Here is a 21,849-nt window from a genome sequence, read left to right on the forward strand (position 1 = left end):
GTCATGATCCCAGGGCCCTGGGATCGAGCCCCGCATCGGGCTCCCTGCTCTGCAGGAAGCCTGCTTCTCCCTCTCCCACTCTCCCTGCCTGTGTTCCCTCTTTCCCTGTCTCTCTCTCTGTCAAGAAATAAAATCTTCAAAAAAATAAATTTAAAAAACCATTAATAATAACAGCTAACATTTATGAGTGCTTACTATGTGCCAGGCTGGTTTTTTTGTTTTTACACATTATCATATCTAATCTTCCCCAAACCTAGGGGGTGGGTGCTATCATTCTCCCCTTACTGAGAAGGAAAGAAAGGTTCTAAACCCAGGCCATTTGATCTCATAGCTTGAAGTCCCCAGCACCCTGCGTGGGGCGGGCACAGTCGATGTCGTGAGCCTCAAGCCAGCCACTTTCAGAGATAATTTCTTTCTTCTTCTTAATGAAGAAGAAAGAAAGGGAACAGGCTCCACCAGAGGGTTTCAGGGAAGGTGCAGTCCTCCCTCATTGCCGCACTGAGACAAGACCTACGGATTGAAAATGCGGTCTCTTTTCTGCCTTCTCCTTGCCCCTGAACAGTTCCTGGTCAGGAGCCTGCATCTCTTGCCTAGGCTGCTGGGACAGCGGCCCGGCTGGATCGATCTGCCTCGCGCCCCTCTGTTTCGTGCTGCAGCCACAGCGACCTACTGCATGCTACTCTACAGCCCAAGAGCTTCCCGTGGCTCCTGCTGGCCTTCAGAGCAGAGCCCCAACTCCTCACCACGGCCCACGAAGCCCTGCGTGAGCTGGTTACGGCCTCGCACCCTCCGCCTGGGGCTCTGACACAAAGTTCACATAAACGGGAGTCTGTAAGAGGCCAAAGATACAAGCAAACAGAAGCCAGGAGACAGGCGATGGCTGTGCTGGTGGTTCAGAGTGGGGGCTGGCAAGGCCGAGAAAGCAAGAAGATATACGAAGAGACACAGATGGAAAGACCAACGGGCTCCTGGCAACAAGGAGGCAGGTCTGGAACCACTGCCGAGGGGGGTGGCATCGGTCAGGAGCTGTCCTAACCCTGGGACAGGCCCCCCACCCTGAACCCCATTCCAGGCTACCCTGGGGGCCCTGCCATAAAGTCGTTCCTGGTTTCCCAAGTCTCTCTTAAATTCCTGCAATAACTTCTCATTGCTTGAGGTGGCCTGAGCGAGCAACACGCGTGCAATCATACAGAAGGGAACTCAAGCCACGGACGGGGATGTCAAGCTCCCAGAGAACGTGGACAGTGAGAAGACCGTCCAGGACAGAGCCCTAGTGAGTGCTGACTCTTTCGGGGTGGACTGAAATCAAGGACGCTGAGGAAGAGAACGAGAGAGACCGGCAAGTGAAGTGAGAGGAACACCAGAGATTAAGGACTCGCAAGTCTGAGCAGGAAAAGTTTCAAAGAGGAAGGAGTGGTCAACATAAAAAGTTTCTGAGAGGTCAGGAAGGATGAGGCTTACACGTGCCCACTGGATTTGGCAGGCTTGAGCGGAGTCACTGGTGACCTTAGCGGGAATCATGGGGAAGGGGGAAGTCAGGCTGTGAGGGAGTGAGGAGGGCAGAGGGGACGAGCCCGCAGGAGGTGCCGGAGTCCCCGCTGCAGCCTGTTTTCCCACTGGACGTGGGGGGCAGAGAGGGGGCCAGGGCTCTGGGTTGGAGGAGGGCGTGTGAAAGGTGATGAGCAGGAAGGAGGGCTGGCTGAGATGGGAACCCCTACATTTATAGAACTAGGAATCTGCACAGAGGGGAGGCGTCCTCCAACACCCCCTCCTCCCCACCCCCCCATTCGGGAGCAGAGAAGCTGCTCAGAGCGCTGGCCCCAGGAGGGGACTGTAAGAGGGGTTCACAGGGGCTCTGGATGTGAAGGCAGAGATGCTGTCAGAAGAGGCTGACTGCCAGCCCCGAGACCCGGAATGCTTCTTGAACATGAAGGCACCTGGACATATGGATCACCTGGGAAGCCATTCTGGGTGATCAAGAGCATCAGTGCTTCAGGTCTTCCTTCACAGGGGAGGGCAGAGGGGTACAGGAACCGTCTCGGCACAGAGAGGCAAGGTCTCGGGTGGTTTGAGGGGGCATGGACGTCTTCTGGGGGAAGACAGGGCTTTCGATGGAGGAGATGGCTCTGAGCTGGTGCCAGGATTAGCATATGGCATTTGGGAACAGCAAGGATGAGGCAGGTGCACGAAAAGGGCAGGGAGAGGGCCAGGGAGGGAACGTTCGGGGCAAGAAGAGTGGGGAAGGAGGCGCTAGGTTCAGGGGCACAGAGGATGCGTGGTGACCAGAGACCTGAAGGCAGGGATGGACCACCAGTGACCCAACTTTGCGAACTCTGGGCAGCCGGACCAGCCACTGGCTCACCCCTTTCCATTGGTTTGTGCTGGGAGCACCCCTCCCTCGGCCCTGCCCAGGGATGCCCCCCCGCCCAGCCCAGCACCTCTTTGATGGCTGCCATGCGCACGGTCTCATAGTAGTGCAGGGGTGCATTGGGCGTGCTCATGTCGTAGCCAAAGCCTGCGACTGCCACCTCGTCACAGCCGTGTAGTGCCATGGTCACTGCCACACTGCCAAGGGTCGGGATGTTCTGGAGGGAACAGAGGAGGTACAGAATTCAGCTGGAGAACTGAGCCAGGCTGAGACCCTTAGCCGCACTCAGCAGAGCTGAGCTCCATTTCTGAGGACTAGGCCCCCTGCCCCTCACCCTGCCACCCTGTCCTCCCTTCCCAAGGCATCTCTGACCCTGCTCCCTGTGCCCTCTCCCAGGGCCCCGCTATCTCACCCCGCGGCCCATGAGGCCATTGTTGAAGGGCAGTCCGATGAGGGTGAAGGCGGCCTCCTGGATGAAGTATGGGTTGAGGATGCGAATCTCAGGGGGCTCCTTGGGCACCCGCGTGGCCACGGACTTCCAGAAGCCATCCGATGCACTCTGCAGACACAGCGTAAGCAGGCGTGAGCTGGGCACACAGCTCGCCATGGGACCGTGTGTGTGTGGCACGGCCCCAAGTGTGTACAGGCAAACGAAACAAGTGGGGCATGATGTATAATATACTGGGGAACCCGGGGCATAAACACCCTGGCAGAGGGATGAGCTGGTGTGTTGGTGTCAGGGGTGGGGGGGACGACACAGGATGTATGAAAGAGACAAGAGTATGCGGTGGGGGACAGTGAGCACATGGTGTGGCACAGAGTATAAGGGAGGACACAGAGTGAACTGCAGGGCAGGGGCACACAGGGTGGTGCCCTGAGGTGTGCTGTTCTGGTCTGAGGGGCTTCCTGGATCAGCAGGAGGACCCAGCAGCCCAGCTGTCCCCTCCCCTTTGCAGTTAACTGAGGGGCCACGAGGAGCCTGCCCGCTCTCTCCTAACTGCTCTGCTGGGCTCGCCTCCTTTCCCTTCTGCTGTCTCTCCTTGCTTTCAGTCAACTGTTCTAAAGTGAACCTGAAAAATAAGGACAGAACGTGAGCTAGTAAGGCACAGCAGAACACAGTATGCCACTGATTAGCAGTGGGTGACTTTAGGCAAGTGACAAGCTCTCAGGGCTTTAGTGTCTTTAACTGCAAAGTGGAGATCTCAGGGAGCCCAGTCCTGTACGGGAAAGGCATCAGCTCTCAAACCTGACATCCCAGCATCCATTCCAGGACCACAACATCCTCTCTGGACTCTCTGCCTTCCTCCAGTCCCCAGCCCTACCTTTGTGTCCAGTACACGAGCCCTTTCTGATCTAGTCCCTGAAGTCGGTCACTCTAGGGAGCTTTCCTGTGAGCTCCTTCAGCCCCCTGCCCCTTGCCCTTCTACTGCCCCAGCCTCAGGAACCCCTGAACTTGGGCTCGATCCATTCAGCCACCTTTTCCACCCTTACAGCTGGACTCTTGACTACTGTTGGAGAGAACTGCACCAATCCTGCAGACTGGAGGCATTACCAAGCCCAGGGACTCTAACCTGGTATCTCAGGGTGTTTGTTATTTGCCTAGAAAACCTAAAAAAACCCAACTCAACTTAGAATGGAGAGAATAATTTAGTAATGGGATGTGCACTCCAATAGGAAACAATCACCAGATATAATACAAAGGAGATCCCATTTGCAATCCTAATGAAAAATATCAAATACTGAGCAACAGACTTAAAGATATGTTACCTGTAATAACAATTTAAAAAACCTATAATCATTTATTGAGAGATATAAAAAGATGACTTGAAAAAAAAAACGGGAGAGACAAACTGTTTTTGGATGGGAAGGCTGAATACTAGCACAATGCCAACTCTGCCCAGATTCATGTAGGCTTAACAGAAGTCTAAGAAAAATCCCAGTAGGACCTTTGAAATTTACCAAAAGGATTCCAAAAACCCATCCAAAATATTTAACAGGTAAAATAGCCCCCAAATTTAAAAATTAGATATTAGAGTATATTATGAACTTGCAATTGTTGAGACATTGGTAGATGTATAAGAATCAACACAAAGATCAATGAAACAAGACAGCCCAGAAGCAGAGCAATATAGACATGTATGTATCAGCTTAGGTTATGATAAAGGAAGCTTCACCGTTGGTGGGCACAAGATGATTTTCTCAGCAAGTGGTATCTGAAAATTGGCTCTTTAGAAAAAAGATCCTTTTACTTCTTCTCCTCACACTGTACCCAAAATAACTAAATGCTGAAAAAGCAAAACTAAAAGAAAATTGAGGTGTATATTTTATAACTGAACTTTTGACATGTTAATGTTAGAAATAAATTAAAAAAACAGATTTTGACTTTGTAAACATTTTTAAGGGCTTTAGTATATCAAAAACAGAATAAGTAAAATTATGAAGGAAACAAAAAAGTGAGAAACATTTTGTCAAAAATAAGACATATTTTAAAAATTCATGAAAAAAATTAATGGGACACCATAAAAGTAGGAAAAGAACACAAAATAAGGTTAATAAGCATAAACAAACTCAGTAGTGACAAAGAGACGCAAATTAAAATAAGATGCTCTTTGTTATCTCTAAAATGTGTGTGTGTGTGTGTGTGTCTGGGTATGTATCTTGGTGCCCGTGGTGGTTGGCACGCCCCGGCAGGATTCTCCTGCATTGCTATAGGAGTAAAATCGGTAGAGCCTTTCAAAAAAGCAACCTGACAATATGTATCAAAAGCCTCAAGGCTGTTTTTATATCTGCTGACTGCAACATTTCTCTTCTGAAAGTAATCAGAATGGTGAAGACCTTTGTAAAAAGCTGTTTACTCCAGTGTTGTTTATAAAATGCAATTCAAACCAGAGGAAAATCCAGAAATATACAGCAGAGGTTTGGCTAAATGATCCATCTCTATAACTGAATGTTACAGACATCAAAAGTATGTTTTCTAAGAACCATGTCACCAGCATGTATCATAACTTATTGAACCAGTCCGCTGTTGCTGGATGTGGTTTGTGGTTTCTCCAGATCTGCTCCGTCTCCTCTTCTCCTCTCTGTATGTTCTTCCATGTCTTCTACTATCTGTTCTCTCCTCTACTATCCACCCCATCTTCCAAATCAGATACCCAGGAATCCACACTGGATTCTTCATGTCTCCAGCCCATCCTGGCTTACTGGTCATCTGCTTCTTTTGAGTCTATCTTCTCAGAATCCCACAGACCCAAAGGCAGGGACCACAGGACCCGGTAGGAAGGGTAGAGATGGCCAAGATCTTAGGCGGACGTGGGGAGGAGCTCCTGCTGAGAGGGCCAGGTGTGGACTGAAAGGAATGCGGGTACCAGCTTGTGCTGGGCCCGTGTCCCCTCTGTGGAGCCTGGCAGGCCCCAACGGTTCCCCACCCGGGGTTCCCGCCCATGCCTGCCCCCCCACACCTGAAGAGCAGGAGGCACAGGGGCTGCTCAGGAGAGCCAGGAATGGACACAGCGGGGGAGGCAGGGGGGCGAGGCTCCCGGCTAGTTTTCCCAGACCGTACCTGTTTACATCTCCTCCACTTTTCACCCACTTCACAGGTACAGACCCCAAGAAGAAGCAACATGCTTGATCAAGGTCACACAAGTGGCTGGGCCAATATTCAAACCTGAGTGTCATGATGCCAAGATGGGTGTTCTGCCACACCACTGACTGTCGTCATTACTGTTCCCACCTCAGGACGTCTAGGGCCTGGGGTTAAGGATGAATGGGACCTCCCCTCTGCCCTCCAGCAGCTCCGAGGCGAGTAGGGGTCACCTGGTAGGTGCCCCACATCCCATTTCACAGAGGCGACTGGGGCTCAGAGAGGTGAGGGGAGCTCTGGCTGCATCCAACTTCAGAACCTGGTTCTCTCCATGACAATGAGATGTCCTCTGTGAAACAAGGTCTGAAGTCCTGTATGTGACTACTATGTGAAACTGTCGGAAATTAGCTCATTAGCTCTGCTCTCTGTGAGATTCTGCCCAAAGCCTCAGTGGGGAGAAGCAGCAGCTGATCTGGCCACTTAGGTTTGAGGGTACTGAGTGTCCCATTTACTTACTGGGATAAGGCAAGAAGTCTTTCTCTCTAACACACACACACACACACACACACACACACACACACACACACACACCCCTGCTGTGTGGGCCCAGCTCCTGATCAGCTGCTCCCTGCCCCCGGAGAAAGGGGGCCTGCGTGTGGGTCTCGAGTCCCAGAGAGCCCTGCAGGAGAGCCCCGGAACTGACACACTGAGCCATTCAGCGGCACTAGTTTCTTTTTTCCCATCTGTCACTGTCCTGAGGCAGAGTCTCCTCAGGAATTTCAGGGAAAGGAGGAATACGACCAAGACATGATTTGGGCATTTTGGGGTTTCCCCAGCCGTAAAAACATCAAGTACCAACAAAACCCCAGCCTGTCTCCTATGATAAAAGCTACGGCTTCTCTTCTCAGAAAAACACACACAGGCACATACACCTTACAAATTCTGTACACCATTGCGGAGGGTCACGGGATCCCCGAAGTCAAGGGATCTGCTGACTTCTGCTGAAGAATCTTTGGTATCGGGATGGAGGAAATAGGGGATGGGCACTGAGGAGGGCCCCGGGTGTTGTATGGAAGTACCGAATCACTAAACTCTACACCGGAAACTAAACAGACTGTTATGTATGGTAACTAACTGGCATTTAAATAAAAACTTGGAAAGGAAAAAAAAGAATCTCTGGTCATTGGGTGAGAGGGGATGGGAACCCCATAACCACCAACACTGAAGGGGCAGGTGGAAACTGAGGCGCTGGGGGCGGGTGGGGAGACTGACAGGAGCCATGAGAGAGACGGGGATGCAGTGCAGAGCAGGAGGGCTGGCGGCCGTAAAACTGAGCTTCACGTCCTGACTGCACAAGTGTGTGACCTGGGCCAGTCACATCATCTCTTCAAGCCTCAACTTCCTCATGCGTAACGGGGATGACAGAAGCCACTTCCCAGATAGCTGGGAGGATTATATGGCAGTGCCAGATGCCCCACAGGCCAGTACACAGATGTCCAGACATCCCAAAGTGGGGGGAGGGCAGTGGGCGATGGAGCCTCCCCCCGCTGGGTGACACTGCCAAGCCCGCCACCGGAACACAGCCCTGTCCCAGAAGCCCTACTCTAATGTGACCCGGGCCTCTCACAGCTCATTCCCCTGCCCCACAGGACCCAGCACAGAGGCCCCCAGAATGATCAAACCTCTCCTCAAGGCCGGCTGTGGGCTGCATTCCTTGTCCAGTCCCTCCCCCTCCAGGAATGTCCCTGCCTCAGTCAAGTCAGGATGCAGCTCATCGGTGTGCGGCCGCCGCCAGTCTCCTGCTGATGCACCTTGCCCAGCTCTTCAGCACAGCCAAGAGCAATGGGGAAAGCTTCTGGGACGAAGGCGCCTTCCCAGCCGGGGTCCGCGCTTTCCCCGTGCCCTCGTGGGGTCTCCTCCTGCAGCCCCTTCCTCCCCCTCTCCCTTAGTTGATGAGAGGTCTGGGAGTGGAGACGCTGACCACGGGCTGGCTTTCTGCGGCCCAGAGCAGGGCAGGTGCGCTCCCTCCTACTCTCTGCTGCTACCTCCTTGGGACAGGCCACCACCTCTCCCGGGAGTCACCCCAACGGCCACCAGGGCTTCCCACCTCCACCTTCAATTCCTTCACTTCCCTGCACAAATCCGATCCCGCACACTCTCAGGACTACAATGTTCAGTGGCTTTCCACTGCCCACTGGGACAGCTTGGCAGGATAATTAAAAGCGTAGGTCTGGTTTTTGTTTTTGTTCTCCTAATCCAGCAGGAATCTGTAATGCAGTGGAAAAGACAGGGTGGTATACAAATACCTCAATACATGGTGGGGTTATTATAATGTGAGAAAGAGCCAAAGAGAGGTTTAAAACATCTGCTATACTTATTTAAAATATGTACAGAGAAGACATATCCAAAAAACATTCACGTGCATGGCACATAAAATGGGAGGGACAGCAAGGAGACAGACTAACAAAACCACACGCAAAATGAAGGGCTCAAGGGGTGCCCGGGAGGCTCGGTCAGCTAAGTGTCCGACTCTTGATTTTGGATCAAGTCATGATCTCAGGGTCATGAGACAGAGCCCCGCATCAGGCTCCGTGCTGGGCGTGGAGCCTGCCTAAGATTCTCTCTCTCCCTCTGCCCGCCCCCCTTAAAAGAAATGAAGAGCTCAAAAAGGCGGCTATTTACAGATGCAAATATCTCAGAGCTAATGATTAACCCAGATCAACCAATCAACGAATACTTGAGTGCCTGTTATATATAAACCATGTACTTTTTGTACAAATAGATTCTATAACATTTTGGACAACCAACGACCCTCAAAACACGGATTACAATCATACAAAAAGAGACCTTTAACAGAATCTAGTCCAGTCCCCTGCTAAAGAAACCAAGGCCCAAGAGGTTTGTTTTCTTCTCTAATCTCTTTTCCCCGAGGACCCACCACCATCACTCTTCCCCAACAACCCAGACATGAGTCCTCCATCTCCCTCGACCTTTCCCTCTCCCTCACCCCCAGGAACCAAGCAACTACCAAATCTGTGGCCTCTGGGCAGATCCATCACAAAACCATATGCTTCCCACCTTCACACTGTTCGTCAGCCCACATTGGCTTGCCCCTATGATTTTGTAGGTCTGACACTTGAACCCTGACACCCTAACTACCAACTCTGTGTCCCAGTCATGTTATTTGCCCGAAGTCGTCTTATCCTCATCTACAAAATAAGGAAAATAAGAATAGTTCCTACTTTATAGTGGTTTGTGCTATGACAAGTTAGTCCTGCATGTAATATGTCTGGCAACAAGTCAGCTCGCTGGCTTCTGCTATTGCTTATATCACAGGATGAAGTCCAAGCTCCTTGATGTGACCCTTTACCTTCTATCCCCTGCTTACCAGCCTCATCTGTAGCCCTTGCCCCCACATCCATGCAGGCTACCCCCCATGCTTGTGGAGCCAGGGACAAAATTACAAATGGATTCCATGTACCACATGTCTAAATTTTAGATCCTAAATATTTGAAAGTTACAGATCAAGGTATCAAGCTGTTAAATAAAATATATTCTATTCTCCCTTGAAAAACCACCTGGAAATCCAGGTTTGAATTTAGAATCCGGACTCCTGCCAGGCCGTGGTGGTGTGAGAAGAGCCAGCCCCAGCCTGCTTCCCTTCTCTCCCCACACCCGCTCCCACCCCACACCATGAGAAGTGCTGTGCACACGTGAGCGGACTCCCCAGCCCCCACAGCCACCTTCTGCTCCCAGCCTCTGCAAACAGCCCTCCTTGGCCTTCCAGTTCTGCACATGGAGGCGTATTCTGTCTTCGGGAGGATGGAAGTGGACTTGGCCCTGCTAGCACAAGAAATTCTGAGGTCTCTAGTTGCCGGTAATGGTCTACCAAGTGAGGATGGTCCTTCGGTGGGCATCTCCACGGCAAGGGGTGTGGCTGGAGGAGAGCCAGGGGCCCTCTTGGCCAGGTCTCGGGGCACGACTGCACTCACGCCACACGCCAGTTATACCGATTCACCGAATATGCTACACTCATCACCGATGCTCTTCTCTGTGCCCCGAACTTCATCCAGAATGTACAGAGGCTGGGGCAGGCAGCTGGTTAGGGTCCTGGGCTTCTTTAAGTGTCCCGGAGGCCAAGACATGGGGTGGCAGGACCTCCCTGACCAGGTGGCCCTTGCCCTGTGCCCAGGGCCCGCTGCCCTCCCTGACACACTCATTCCTGGGCCCCTGCCTGGCTGAATCTCACTTCTCAGAAGGTGATGGTCATCTGCGGGAGGAGGACAATGTGGCCAGTGCAGCCCAGGGCACTGACCCGCTCACTCCTGAGAGCGCCCTGACAGGAAGCCACACGAGGAAGCTGTTCCTATCCCCACCGTACAGAAGAGGAAAATGAAACTCGAAGACGAGGGCTGAGGTGACCTTGCCCGCAGGAAGCAGCAGGGGTGGGGGTGGGGGCAGCCGTGACAACGCTGGTAGGAGAGCCCAGCCCTGCTGCGGGGTCGCTGACACTCCTCCAAGTCGTTAAACTACAACTTACATAATGAACCCCTTAGGTTATATTTGGGTTTGGCCATTATAAATAACACTACAATAAAAATCATTGTGTACAGATTGTCCTTCCTTTGGATCATGGCTATTGGTGCCAAATGTCATTTCCTTTCCAAAAATCTTGTCCCCATTTCCACTCTGACCAGTGGCCTCTGAAAGCACCTGTCACTCCACTCTTGCCAGCGGCATGTATAATTTGAACGCATTCTTTAAATCTTTTTTTTTTTTTTAAGATTTTATTTATTTGACAGAGAGAGACAGCGAGAGAGGGAACACAAGCAGGGGGAGTGGGAGAGGGAGAAGCAGGCCTCCCGCTGAGCAGGGAGCCTGAGCAGGGAGCCTGATGCGGGGCTCGATCCCAGGACCCTGGGATCATGACCTGAGCCAAAGGCAGACGCTTAACGACAGCCACCCAGGTGCCCCTGAACACATTCTTTAAAGATGTGGTAGGTGATAAAGGCACCCTATTGCTTTCGCATGGATTTCTGACTGCTAGAAAGTTAAGCACATTTTTGTTGTTCCTAGTTATGTTTCCTTCCGTGTCATCTGTTCAGTCTCCCGCCCTTCTATCCGCTGGGGTCCTAATGGTTTTCTTGTCAACTTTCGTAACAATAACCATTTGTCTGTCATATTTCCCAAATATACTTTTCCAAAGTTTTGTGGTATCTCCAGTCTTTTTGTTGTTGTTAATTCAGTATACATTTTCATATATTATTAAATCTGATTTCTCCTAGCACGTCTATCCCTTGGAAGTTCTTTTCCCTCCAAGGGATCTGATTTCTATTCTATTTACTTCAAAGTTCCCTTTGGTCGTATTTTTATATTTTTACTTTTTAGCCATTTGGAATTTACCTTGATGTGCACTATAAGGAGAGGGTCAGAAAACTTTTTGAAAGCTATATTTGGAAAAAGTGATGAACAGAAATAGGAGTCGGCGTGGGGCCGGCTCCGTGAGGCTGACAGACAAGTGAAAGATGCAGAGCACCAGGGACAGGGCAGTTCTCATTTCCTCATCAAGGAGAGTGATCTTGACTGGCGAAAGGAAGATCAAACATGGCTAAGGGAAAGAGATGTTCAGGAGAGGCAAAAGAAGAGCAAGGGCCTGGATCTAAAAGAACGACCTCTCAGGGCCATGAAAGAGGGAGACAGCCTGGCTGAGAGGAAGGAGCCCTGACTGAGGGTCGGAAGACTTGGGTTGGAATCCTACTCTGCCAGAAGTTCCTGCCTTACTCAGGGCCTCAGTTTCCACACCTACTGATTCGTTTATGTGTGGCCAACTATGTTTGTTTGTTTGTTTGTTTTTTAAGATTTTATTTATTTGACAGAGAGACATAGCAAGAGAGGGAACACAAGCAGGGGGAGTGGGAGAGGGAGAAGCAGGCTTCCTGCTGAGCAGAGAGCCAGATGCGGGGCTCCATCCTGGGACCCCAGGATCATGACCTGAGCCGAAGGCAGACGTTTAACAACTGAGCCACCCAGGCGCCCCATGGCCAACTATGTTTAAGACACTGCTGGAGGTGATGGACTTGGAGAGACAAAACACGACCGTTCCTGTCCTCTGGGGGCTTGTAAGAGCTGACAGAGAAGCAAACCCTCAAGTAAAACAGAGCGAGGAATGTTTCACTGGACTCTGAAGAGGAGCATCTACGATGGCCTGGCCAAGGGGGGGCAACTGAGGCATGGAGGCTGGAAACAGGATATCCATGCTGACACAGCCAGAGCGGAGGCTGTATGTCGGGTGCAAGAAAGAGGGGTTGGCAGGGGCCAGGTCACGGGTGCTGTGCCATGGAGTCTGGCTGTATCACAGCTGAGCCTGTATCCAAACCTCCTGGATGGCTCATTACAACAGACTGCTGGGCCTGCCCCCAGAGTTTCTCATTCTCAAGGCTGAAGGTGGAGCCCCAGATGCATTTCTGACACGTTTCCAGGTGCTACCCTTACACTTACTTCTACTCATCGTCTGGCCGTGGAGGGCTGTTGACTGAGGCACTGCATGGAAATCATGCAGCCCAGGGCCTGGCAGGTGGAGGGGCTCAGTAAACCACAATTCTTATCATTCTCATGGGCCATGTTGTAGGGGAGGAGGGGGGAGCTGACTGATGGGAGGATTCCAAGCAGGAGGGGGATGTGGTCAGGCTTATTCTTAGGAAGACCCAGAAGCAGTCAGAGCTGGGTGTGAGTTCAGCTCTACCACTTAGCCAGCTGTGTGAGCTTGAGCAAGCAACTCAGTCTCCCTGTGCCTCAGTTTCCCGATCCCCCAAAGGGGGATAATAACAGTACTGATCTAACAGGGTCATTATGAGAACCAAGTGAAGGAATTTAAAGAAGTCTGGCAAACTGAAGAGCTTAATACGCGATGGCTATGACGAGGCTGTTGGGAGCAGGAGGAGCACGAGGAGGGAGGGAGGCAGGAAGGCGGTGGGGAGAGGAGGCAGCAGTGACAATACTGATCACAAGGCACAGTAACCAAGAGGTCACAGATGACAGTGATGAGAAGAACAGGGGGCGGGGGCGGCATGAACCCCAATCCCTGAGCACTTTTTATCTGAGGGTGGAGGGGCAGCAGTTAGGATGCGGCCGAGGGGATGAGCACAGAGGCCTCCTGGCCCTCACAGGGGAGAAGCTGGTGGGGTGGTGGGGGGATCACGGATGCTGACTCAGCAGAAGCTTCGTCAGCAGAGGCCACGGTGTGTGCCAGCCTCAGCGCCATTTCCAGGTACCCTGCACTGAGTCTCCCCTAAGGTGAGGCAATGGCAATGACCATACTGAGCTCCTAAGGCTCTGCATCCCTCCCTGGCCTGGAACAGAGTATAGGTTTAGGCGCAGATGGACACTCAGTCCCCATCTCGGGCCTGGTCCAGTAAGGCCTCATATACAGGGACCTGGTGGCCCTGTTTGCTCTGGGGATTTCCCGGACCGTTAGCCCACCCCTGCTGTCTCTCCCAGGAGGCCCTGAGTCTCCTTCCTCTGGGCCTGGCCTCTGACCCCTGCTTTAAGTCACCTCCTAGGTCAGACCCTACAGCCTAGACAGACAATCCTTATTCCCCAGTGCCACTGGGCTGTTCTAACAGCACTAATAAAAGTAATAATAATAATAATAATGAAATAATAAATAGCATTAATCATTGCCAGACAGCATTTACTAAGTGTCAAGCACCATGCCAGGTGCTTCTATATTTCACCTGGTTTAATTTTTAAAACAATCCCGAATGATGGGTAGTATTACTCCTTTTTAATGGATGAGACTAAATCTAAGGGGCCTGGCAAGTTACCTTAGGCAAGTTATTGCCTAAGGTAACCCAGCTAACAAGTGACAAAGTCTAAATTTAAACCCAAGTCTATCTGACTCTAAGGCCTGATCTGTGTTCCCCTCTTAAACTATGCTGCCTTTCCAAATTCCGGGGCCCGGTCCACTCGTGCATTAGGCCCCTCCCTCCTTCCCCAAGGCCTGAGCTACCGCTGGGAGGTCAGGCCTGTGTTGAGGCTGTCCAGGGGCCAACTCCAGCCCCTGTCCTCTCCTGTCCCCCTGCCGGGCTGGAACCACACCCATACCCGCCCAGGCCAGGTCTCGGGGCCTCACTGAACTAACACCCAGTCCGAGGCCCGGCAGCAACGAGGCCAGCCTCCTAGGAGTGTGGACGAGAGAGGAGGGGGACTAGAAGGGCAGTTCCTTTCTGGGTTACCAGGCATCCTGGGCATGGGGAGGGGAGGCTGGCGGAGGCAGGAGGAACTCCTCCAAGCTTGCCGCCTAGCTCAGGGCTCCTGGGGGCTGGGAGAAAACAAGCCTTTAGGTAACTTGTTTGGAGTCATCTGTGCAGCCGTCCAGTGAGTCAGGGAACCAAATGGCCACAAATGGTGACAGGAAGAGCCCCCAAATGGATGAAGAAAGTACGGCCGGTCTTAGCACAGGCTGTTTTTTGGGTTGTTCAGTCTTCCTTTCCCATCTTTCCCTTTCCAGATCCCATCAAGGCTCCTGGGTACCAGAAAGCCACACCCACTGAGCAGCCGTGCACATAGCAAGTGGCAGGCAGACGCCATGAGCGAGGCCTAATACCCGTTCCAGCCCTGCCCAGTCAGGCCTTGGCTCCCAAACACAGAGCTGCCTCCTTCCTGCCAGAATTCTACAGGTGAGGCTCCGGGCAGGTACAGAGAGCTCCCCAGAGGCTGCTCTCGGTTGGAAACATCGCTGCAGGAGCAGGAAAAGCAGGTGGCTGGCACCAGAGAGGAAGGGCCTGGAGAAGTAGCCTCCCCCACATTTACCTGGGTCTCAGATGCCAGAGAAGTGAAGTAGAGCATAGGAGAGGTCCTGTGAAGGCACCAGCCCTGGGCTCGGGGTAGGGAAGGGTTCTAAAGGAGAGGCCTCCTGTGTCTCCAAGAAGGGCTAGGGTTGGGGAGGCCATGGGCATCACTGGCTCTCCTCTGGCAGCTCACTCTAATGGCCCAAGTTATCTTTGACTTGAGAGCCAGGGAAGGCTCATGGAATTTCAAAGGACTCCTCCCGGTCCCCTCTCTCTCCTCACTCACCCCTACCAACCCTGGGAATGAGTTCTCACTAAAACAAGACTGGTCCTACATCCCTGGGCACGGCCAGGCCAGGACACAGACATCCACATGGGTGAGTGCATGCCTGAGCAGAGCTCCTAATTCCTCATCCCAACTGCTCCAGTACCTTCGGTCAGCCTGCAGCCAAGGTCAGGCCAGCGGGGAGAACCTCAGAGTCTTCCTGGGAATAGTGAGGCCCTGCTGTCTGCTCCCTGAGTGGCGGGAGCAAAGGGAGTCTCCTGACTCTAGCTGACTGCCCTCCTTTTCTGCCTTCTTTCCTTACTTCCTTGGATGAACTGTAAGAGCCTCGAATGAACTGACCTTGGTGTTCTTGGAAGGAACAGGTGACAACATCCACCTGGCTGCCCTGAATCACCCTCCCTGGCCTGCCTGTCTGATCCCGGTCTGCTCAGCAGGAAGCAGGATCTGGTGTTTGAGCCAACACCAGGTCATTTATGATGACTGGGCACTGAGGGGTTTAAAAAAAACCAACGGGATGAGGCCCCTGCCGTCCAGGAGCTCCTCTGACAGAGCAGAGGATGTGCCAGGAGGGGCTGGGCCGGCAGGCAAGAGGCCAGGGCGAGAAAGCAGCCCTCAGGCTCCCTGGAGGTTCACCAAGGCAGACCCAATTCCTTCCCATGTCCCCTGAGAAGTGCCTATCCGTGATCCCACTTCTGTTGCCTTCAAGGCAGAGAGAAGGGCGGGCCCTGAGGATACTAGTTTTCAGGCCATGGTTCTAAAAACAGAGGGGTGCTCCCTCAGCCCCCATTTCTCTCCCTGGTTTGCATGGGCCTTCTTGCAGCTGGAGCTGGCTGAAGCCAATCCCCTTCCTCCCCTTTGGGGCGCCAAGTTAGACCCAGTGGAGCCTGGCTGCCTCATTCAGCTTGGCTCTGGGTGGGTCCCCCTTCCCCACTCTCCCACCTACCTGAATTTCTGGACCTGACTTCTGTCTTATCTCTCGCTTGCTACCTACTTGACACTGCCTGCACTTGGCATTGCTTGGGAAAGGGCTGTGGAGTTAAACCAAATTGCACTGAGACCTCCTTAGGCAGGTTAAGCTGTTCCCACCCCCGAACCCGCCTCTAAACCTCCAGAAAGAACAACCAGCTTCTAACTGTAGGCGGAGGCCATCTGTCATCATTCTCCTCTGGTAAGAGGCTCGGGTATTAGAAGACGAATGGCCTGAACTCTGCAGTACCCCTCCCCTGAGGTGGCTGGTGACAGCCGGTTGAGGCGAGAGGGGGAATGGGCCCGGACATGTTGGCAGGTATCCCTGTAGGCCCAGAGCTGAGAAAAAGGGAACTCAGGAGGGGACTCAGTGGGTGGTCCCCCAAGGAGCAGTCACCCTACTTGGCCACACAATCTCCCTAGAGAAATGGGCCCAGGCCCTTGCCTGCCTACAACAATGAGGACAGAATCCGATCACTCCCGAAGTGCAACCAGACTCAGTGGCAGTTGGGGAATCCAGCTGCAGGTCAGCAGTACAAGTACAAAGTGGGGAGAGACCAGGACTTTATGGGCTTGGGAACTGGCCCCCTCAAGCTCACTGAGGGGTCTGCTATCCCTACAGAATAGCCCCAGAGTCCAGACAAGGCTTTCCTCCCCAGGCTGGGAATGCGGGTGGATTCACATGAGAGTCAGAGAGGCCTCGCAGAGGGTAAGGGGCTCGGGGAGGCTGCTACAAGGTCAGGGCGGGGGACTGTGATGATTAGGAGTGACACCGACGCTAGCCAGATGAAAGCTTTCCTTCTAGGGGGACCTAAGGCCAGGAAAGGGCCTGCAGGGTCTGGTGGGGAGGGACTCGGGGTCTGGCTAGAGAAGGCTGGAAAAGCATACGCAGTCTGGGCATCTGGGCGGGTGGCAGATATCAGGCATAGTAGCTCCAGGAGCCCACACCACTGCCTGGCCTCTCTGTCCCTTGGCTGAGTTTGGGTGTCTTTCAGCTTTAGGTCATTGACGCTTCTTTTGAAAGGTTCCTACTTGTTCTTTGCTGGGTTCAGGGGAAGGGGCTGACCTGGAAGCTGGGCAAGGCCAGGACAAGAGGGGAAGGAGCTGGTGCATGGGGAGCTCACCACTCTCTCCTTGTAGACGATGTACTTCAACCACTTGAAGTCCTGCCACTTGAAGCCAGCGAGGACAAATAGAGAATCGCGTTCATATTGCTCGGGCCGCTGCATGGCGCCCTCAGGGTAGGTGATGCGCAGTGTAGTTTTGCTGCCCACGTCCTTCTCAAAGCCTTTCACTGGTGCTGAGTTCAGTCTACAGAGAGCAGGCCCAGTCAGAGCCTGCCTTGGGCTCACTGCACAGAGCCTGTGGGCTCGTGTTTGGGGAGGGACTATGACCCCAGAATTCCCCAGGTGCAGAGAACAGGGAGTCGGGTCACCTGGAGCCACCTAGCTTTCCAGAGCCCTCCAAACCTAGAGGTTCTTCTCTAGGCTTTTGCTGACCTCCAGCCCAAATGGCCAGACAGACAGACAGTTCTCAATGGACTGGGGAACGAGGGTTTGGGCCAGGATACTCAGGCACCTGAGGCACTGATTTGGGGAGCTCACCTGACCACAATGTCATAGTCATCAATTCGTGACCCCAGAGACTTGTTGGCAAGGACACCTCCGTTGCCCACGATGATGCAGCGGCGGCAGCTGAGGCTGAGGGCAGAGAGGCAGAGACCTCTAGAGAGCTGTCCACTAGGGCTCCTTCTCCCTACCCCTCTGGTCAGGTGCAGGCTGGGATGGGGGAAGACCAAGGGGCTTGTGGCAGCATTCTGAGGCCAAAGCCATACTGTGGGTAGCTGGGCCACTTGGGACTCTGACATCCCTAGTCCCAGATACTCTCCAGGACAGCGTGGCTGTGGAAGGGGCAAGGGCACCAGTTCCGGGTGGTGAGGAAGGAGCCTCTGGTAAGATGCCATTCTAGGCTAAAGGTTCCCCAAGCGTTGGTGGAGTTCAAGAGAGAGGACAGGCCTGGAGGCTCCGGGACCCAAGGCTGGGCTTATATTCAGCTCAGAAGCCCCCATGCTCCCGTTGGCCATCAGAAAGCCCTATTCATCTTGCTCCTCCCGCCTGGGGCTTACCCCTCCAGGGTCCGTTGGCTTCAGAGCTGTCACTGCCTCCTGCATTTAAGCCCTGGCCCCCTCACCTGCCTCGACCACCCGGGCTCTCAGTCCCAGTGCTGGGCTGATTTCAGCCCAGTGTCTTCTGTCCTTACCCTCAGACCTCTGACGGCTGAGGACTGAGATATCTTGCCAAGTGCTTACAGCCCAGGGGGTGCAGGCCAGCTGGATGGCGCCCCTTATCTTATCTGCTCACCACCCCAGCATGGGCGCTATGTGTGCGCCTGTGGACATGCTGGAGAATCTGCTTGTGTCCAGCCAGGGCTGGCAGGGTCTCAACGCCTCTGCACACGCCAGGCAGCCAAGGGGCAGGGGGCTGGGTAGCAAGTGGCTCACCTGTCCAAGGCAGGGGTCAGGCGGTACTCTTTGGTGACTGACAAGATGGCTTTGATCAGATTGTCTGTGGACAGAGGAGGGAGGTTACTGTTAGAGGGTCACTGGCGTGCCCGTGCAGTGTTTGCAGATGATGGGGGGGAGGCACACGCCCCTGCGCAGGGTGGAGGTAGATGTGACAGTGTGGGGAGGGAGCTCTGGGCACAAGGCTGGGCTGGGCCACTGGCCTAGCTATAGCCCCGAGGAACGAGACGGAGGCAGGGGAACAGGCAGGCACACTCGCCTCTGCCTGGAGCCAGTCCCCAGCACCGGCATGCAGTTTCTCTCCCAGGGCTCCCCAGCCCTTCCTGGGAGGTCTCCTCTGGCTTTCGGAGGCTCTGCAGTCAGGCCCCAGGACATGGATTCCCAGGTCCGAGATGTGCCCAGAGACAAAGGCCACTAACACTAAAGAGCTCGAGTGGGCTCTGCCAACTCCCAACTCAGACCCCTTTGCCTCATTCTCTGATACTGTCTTCCCCTCACTTCCCCCCGCCCCCAACACTGCCGATCTCCAGTCTTGGTCTTGCCAGCCTGTCTCTGCCTCCTTCCATCTCCAACCCCTGAGGCCTGGTATCTGCCCACCTGCACTCCACTCAGGAGACCCTCAGCAAGGGGCCCAGGACCTCTGTCCTCAGATCCTGTGACCACTATTCAGACCTCATTCTTCTTGGCCTCTCTCTGGCTTTGGCGATGGGAACTGCTCTCTTTTCAAACTCTGGCATAAGGAGAACATTATAATATAATGTATAATGATATTGGCTTTGGGGTCAAATCCTGGCTGTGCTACTTCAGAGCTCTGTGACCTCCGATTAATCACTTACTTTCTTCGTGCTTTAGTTCCCCATCTTTCAAATGAAGATGGCAATTCCTACGCTGCAGAGTCGTTAGGAAGATGGAAAGATAATGTACATAGAGATCTGGAGATAAAGTAAGTAGATCAGTGCAGCCACAGTGGAGAGCATCTTAATAACATTAAGCAAAGATGTAGATGTGCGTAGACTAAGATCGTTCAACTCTCTTCCTAGGAAGACAGCATCTGAACGCTCACACATTTGTTTAAGGAGACGAGGAGGTTTGCTGCGGACCTGTTTGTAATAGTAAATGTTAGAGGCAAACTGAATGTTTGCCAAAGGAAAACAGATTAAATGTGGTACATGGACTACTACACGGCAGTAAAAACAAAGAAGCGACCTTGGACTATGTGTACTGATACAGATAAACCTGAAAAGCAGAAGCAAAAAAATTAATTTGAAAAGTACACACACACACACACACACACACACAATATTATTTGTAAAATGTAAAAATATGCAAAAACAATACATTTTCAATGGATATGTAAATATGTCACAGAAATAGATACACAGGCATTGGAACAATAACCCCCAAACCAGACTAACGGTCTCCCGGAGGAGGGGAATAGAACGGGAAGGGCTACACATAGCTTTAACTGTATTTCATGTTTTATTCCTTAAGCTAGGTACACAGTACACGGTGCTCACTGTACTAGCCTTCATTCTTTTTTATATGCCTGAAGTATTCCATGTAAAGAAAGAATGCCTCCCAACTTAAAAATAACAGCCCCATCATTTTTTTTAAAAGACAGGGTGGACAACACTGTCAGATGCAGCCAAGAGGTCAAGTTGGGGACTGAAACAGACCCTTTGGATTTCACGGGGGCACTGAGCAGTGTCACTGGGGTGGTGGAAGGAAGAGGGTGCTCAGGACTAAGTGGTGGCAAAGAGGAGGCAGCAGGCACAGCGAATCTTCCCAGGAGCTGAAGGAGAATGGGTAAGGAAGAGATCTTTAAGGAGGGTTCTATACTCAGTGCTTTCAGGCATCCCTTCTGCAGGGCTTCAGGGAAGGGCACAGACCTCCCCCTTTTCCCACCTCCCATTTCACCTCTAAGAAAAAGCATATTGCTACTCATTGGCCAAACTCAAGGCTATGGCTTGGGTGTTTGTTTTCTAGGAGGGGACATTAGGAGAAAGGGCATAAACTAGCAGGTGCTCTCTTCTCGCTAGCCAATGGGCTGGGTACCAGCCTTTCCAGGTCTTTGTAGCTTAGTAGAATCAGAGTCTGGAGCAAGGATTTAGAAGAGTAGGCTGCTTAGCTACCTGCACCCAGTAAAAAGGAGTTCTTCACATGGTTCAGCCCTACCCACTGGATTTGTCTTTGGGGATCTGAGGTCAAAACTCCCGTTCCAGAGTCCTTTTGCCGGTCCCTGTCTTTTCAGGGAGGGACGGACTGACTGAGTGGAGGATTCATGTATTTTTGAGTCCCCTGGCCAAATGATATCACGCCTTCAACAGTGATCTTACTTAATTCTGACCACAGCCTAATATAATGGTAGTATTCTTCTCCATCTAACTGATGAAGAAACTAAAGCACAGATAGGTTAAGTAACCTGTCCGAGGTCACAGCCAGTAAAGAAGTAGTACCGATCTGATCCCTCAATGTCTGACCCTAAAAGCCCAAACTCTACAATGCCATGAAACAGTGCAGGCACTTGACAAGGCAACAGAACTGTTAAACTGTCAGGGGCGGGAAAGTCTTAAGTCAGGAGGGAGCTGCATGAGCAAGGTCCCTAAGGCAATGGAAGGGGACCGTTCTGAGGGCACAGGGGACAGGGTAAGAAAGGACTGGAGGAGAGACCAGGGTAGTAAGGAGGGGATGATGGAGGAGGCTGGGGTCTTTGTCGGGGATGGCCTCTGTCTTCTCAGGGATTTCCCCCTCTTATCTGGTCCTCCAGCACAGATGTCCCTGGCCTCCTGTCCTGTGATCGCACCGTGCTCTTCCCTTGTCAGAGCCCTTACTGCCCCGCACTCTAAGTATCCGGGTCTCCACTAGACTGGAGCTTTTTTAAGGAGCAGGACTGTACTGTCCACTCCACTGCTGTATGCCTGACCCTGGCCAAGCGGTGGGCTCTGAAGTAAACAAACAGTCCACTGAAGTCGGAAGAAAGAAAGGGAGGGGAAGAGGGAGGGAGGGGAGTGGATCCCCAGCATGGGGACTTCTGAGGGTACAGTCCTGTCCTGACTGCAGGGAGACAGGCTGAGGGCTCCCATGTTACTAGAGAGTGGGCCAGGGCTCCCGACCTACCTTGACCTTTGATCCCAAAAGGCGGCACAAATTCCCGAATCCTAGCCCACTTGCGGAAAGAGTCATCCAGGAACATGGGTGCTGGCTTGGAGAACCTGGAATACAACAGGGCTGTTGAGGATCCCCAAAGGCAACAAGCGGGAGTACAGGTTGGCTCTTCAGCACATCTGTCAGGGCAGAGGATCTGCCAGAAGCACCTTCCCGCTCCAGCACCCTCCCTGC

At 52.7% G+C, this 21,849-nt stretch overlaps 1 protein-coding gene across 1 annotated transcript in view; it reads right to left on the minus strand.

Annotated features, from left to right (window-relative positions):
* The window catches only part of ST3GAL3 (ST3 beta-galactoside alpha-2,3-sialyltransferase 3), a 171,417-nt gene that overhangs the window by 4,100 nt on the left and 145,468 nt on the right, over positions 1–21,849 (minus strand). Inside the window, exons 6-11 of the mRNA XM_028123443.2 lie at positions 21,628–21,722; positions 18,490–18,553; positions 17,594–17,689; positions 17,114–17,300; positions 2,781–2,927; positions 2,439–2,585 (exon numbers count right to left, since the gene is read on the minus strand). Coding sequence (XP_027979244.1) covers positions 2,439–2,585; positions 2,781–2,927; positions 17,114–17,300; positions 17,594–17,689; positions 18,490–18,553; positions 21,628–21,722 — 736 coding nt within the window. The remainder of the gene's footprint in view (positions 1–2,438; positions 2,586–2,780; positions 2,928–17,113; positions 17,301–17,593; positions 17,690–18,489; positions 18,554–21,627; positions 21,723–21,849) is intronic.

Source organism: Eumetopias jubatus, unplaced genomic scaffold, assembly GCF_037043125.1.
Source record: "Eumetopias jubatus isolate StellerSeaLion01/CBP00866 unplaced genomic scaffold, mEumJub1_p1.0 scaffold_4, whole genome shotgun sequence".
Taxonomy (NCBI): Eukaryota; Metazoa; Chordata; class Mammalia; order Carnivora; family Otariidae; genus Eumetopias; species Eumetopias jubatus.